Genomic DNA, 2,957 nt, shown 5'->3' on the forward strand with positions numbered 1-2,957 from the left:
AAAAAAAAAAAAAAAAAAAAAAAAAAGATTGCGGGTGACCTCCATGGCCATCAGGAAGGAACTCTTTAAATAAATGACGGCCCAGCCATCAGATGAGATCCTAGGCAGGAATTTCAGTGAACCACATGGAGCTCCAGGAGATTTTTTGAATTTATTTTTGTACAGGAAACACGTGCACATGGTACTAAGCCCAAAAGGTGCAAACGGAGAGATGAAGTGGAGAAGGTCCCTCCGTCCTCATCCGCGATACAGAGAAAGAGGTGGCGCACGGGCAGGAGAACCGCACACCTCTGTTTGCGGTTAGAAGGGGCCGAGGTTGCAGAAAGGCTGGTGTGGGGATGAGCTGCCTGTGTTGGGGTGAATGCTGTCCCACCATGTTCATGCTCACTTGGAACCTTAGAATGTGTCCTTATTTGGAAATAGGGTCTTTGCAGTGTGATTAGCTAGGGTAAGGGGATGTATACTGGAGAAGTGTGGACCCTAAATTCAGCGACTGGTGTCCTTGTGAGAAGAGGAAAGTTTGAATAGAGACACACACAGGGGAGAGATCCCGGGAAGGCGTAGGGAGAGGTCGGAGTGATGCTGCCACCAGCCCAGGAATGCCAAGGATTGTGGAGGCCCCGGGAGCCAGAAGAGGTGAGGAGGGAGCCTCTTCTGCTAGAGCCTTCGGGGCAGGTGCAGCCCTGCAACGCCCTGGTTTTGGCCTTCTGGCCTCTGGAAGCATGCGGATCCGTTTTTGTGGGTTTAAGCCAGTCTGCAGTTCTTTGTTGCAGGGGCTCTGGGACACCCACGCAGGGTCTTTGGAGGATGACCCAGGTTTGGGAGGTGGGCAAGCCCCTAGGGAGGGCCGGGGTGTTTGCTTTTCAACTCTCTAACACCTTTTATGCGGTACTTGGGTTTTTATTATTTTAATATTGTTTATTTTTTTGACACAGGGTCGTGCTCTGTCACCTAGGCTGGAGTGCAGTGGCGTGATCACAGCTCACTGCAACCTCTACCTCCTGGACTCCAGCAATCCTCCTGTCTCAGCCTCCTTTTTTTTTTTTTTTGAGATGCAGTCTTGCTTTGTCACCCAGGCTGGAGTTCAGTGGTGCGATCTCAGCTCACTGCAACCTCCACCTCCTGGGTTCATGCAATTCTCCTGCCTCAGCCTCCTGAGTAGCTGGGATTACAAGCATGTGCCACCATGCCCGGCTAATGTTTGTATTTTTAGTAGAGATGGGGTTTTGCCATGTTGGCCAGGCTGGTCTCGAACTCCCAACCTCCAGTGATCTGCCTGCCTCATCCTCTCAAAGTGCTGGGATTACAGGCATGGGCCACTGCATCTGGCCCCATATTTGGCTTTTTAAAAACCTATCTATGTATTGTCTACATAGATCTGCCTGGGCAGATCTGTCAGGGAGGTGTTGGGTGGGAAATGGAAAAGATGGAAGGGAGAGGGAGAGGCTGACACAGCCAGCTGGAGGGGCAGGCAGGGGAGGGGAGCCGTGGGAGTCATCAGGGAGCCCGCCACGCTACCCTCCTCCTGAAGCCTTCTGGGGTTGCTGCCCTGGCTGCGGCCACCGCTTTAAGGACCTCCCTGGTCATTTTTCTTTGTCCTGGATCTGTTGCTACCAACGGTGAGGATTCCTAATGGTCCCCTTGGCTGTGTCCTGTGCATGGACAGGGGAGGTCTGGGCTTTATCCTGTACGACAGGGCTCTATGCCACCTGGTTTCTCAGGCCCTCCCACCCCCAGGCCCCATCCTGGGGCAGTACTCACCGGTGACCAGGGTGAAGTGGCAGGGACTGGTCATGGTGACAAAGGGGGGGGTCATGTAGCGTGCCTTCACCCCATCCCGGGCCATGGCATCCAGGTTGGGGGTGTCCACGTCCTGGTCATAGTTCCAGCGGAAGCCGTCGAAGGACACGAGGAGCAGCTTGTTCCGGGAGCCCTGACTTCCTACCGGTGCCCCGGCCCCGGGAGCCAGGAGCGTGGCCAGAGCCACAGTGAGGAGGATGGCTGGGCCTCTCATGCTGGGCCTTCCAGATGGACAGGCACACCAGGTGCATAGGACTGGCTCCTGCTGAGGAGGGCAAAGTCCCGGGGTCACCTGGGCTGATCTCATCCCGTGCGTCTTTAGAATGTGGCTGTGCACATCCCTGGGTCGTACCTCGGGAGTGGGCTCCCCAGCCGGGTTGGTGCCAACCCTGATCCCAGCCTCATGTGCGTGGGGTGGCATCAACTTGAGCATCTGCCTTTATTGCCAGCCGCACCCTTGGGGCTCCAGGCTCCTCCCCTCCCTCCCCGGAGTGGGGACAGTGACCCAGGGCTCAGAGCACAGCAGGAGCCCATTCCACCAGGAAAGTCGTGTCCTCTCCCTCCCCCGCAGCAACCGGTGGTCCCTCTGCCCCAGCTCACCCTCACCCCAGGGGACCCAGGTGAGGGTGGGGTGGAACCCCCCTCCAGGCATGGGCCTCAGGTCTGCCTGGGGCGAAGGCCTGTGGGGCAGGCTTCCCATGGGCAGGGCCAGGACCAAGCCTGGGTCACAGCATGGCCTTTTCCGGGGGGAACCCGAGGCTGGGTGCCTCTTCTTCTCCTCTTGCTCCTGTTAAGGGGCTCCTGGAGCTTGGTGAGCAGACCCGAAACCCGATGGTTCCAGAGCAGCATCCTACATGCCTTCCTTCTTGGGGTGCTTCCTTCTTGGGAATTTCCGAGGGGCCTGGGGCTCGGGCGTTCTTGTTTGATGGGCTTTTTGACAAGGGGTCAGAAGAGGGGGACTCCCTTGTTACCATGGGCACATGAGAGGTGGGAGAGGAACCCCTGGATTCAGCGTGCAGTTCTCCCTCCCTCCCTCTCCACCATCTCTCCTTCCCTTTCTCTTATTCTCTCTCTCTCTCTGTCTTTCTCCCTCTTTCCTTCTCTGTATGTCTCGGTCTCAGCACCTATTAAGCACGTTCTGTGTGCCAGGCATGGTT

General features: G+C 56.6%; 1 protein-coding gene across 2 annotated transcripts in view; it reads right to left on the reverse strand.

Moving 5' to 3' along the window:
- The window catches only part of ENPP7 (ectonucleotide pyrophosphatase/phosphodiesterase 7), a 12,263-nt gene extending 10,033 nt beyond the window's left edge, over window positions 1-2,230 (reverse strand). For both annotated transcript variants that reach the window (XM_017879327.1, XM_017879326.1), the window contains exon 1: window positions 1,762-2,230. In XM_017879327.1, the coding sequence (XP_017734816.1) occupies window positions 1,762-2,221 (460 nt within the window). In that variant the 5' untranslated portion in view covers window positions 2,222-2,230. The remainder of the gene's footprint in view (window positions 1-1,761) is intronic.
- Window positions 2,231-2,957: the final 727 nt, after the last annotated feature.

This window comes from Rhinopithecus bieti, unplaced genomic scaffold (genome assembly GCF_001698545.2).
Source record: "Rhinopithecus bieti isolate Rb0 unplaced genomic scaffold, ASM169854v2 scaffold_9899, whole genome shotgun sequence".
In the NCBI taxonomy this organism is placed as follows: Eukaryota; Metazoa; Chordata; class Mammalia; order Primates; family Cercopithecidae; genus Rhinopithecus; species Rhinopithecus bieti.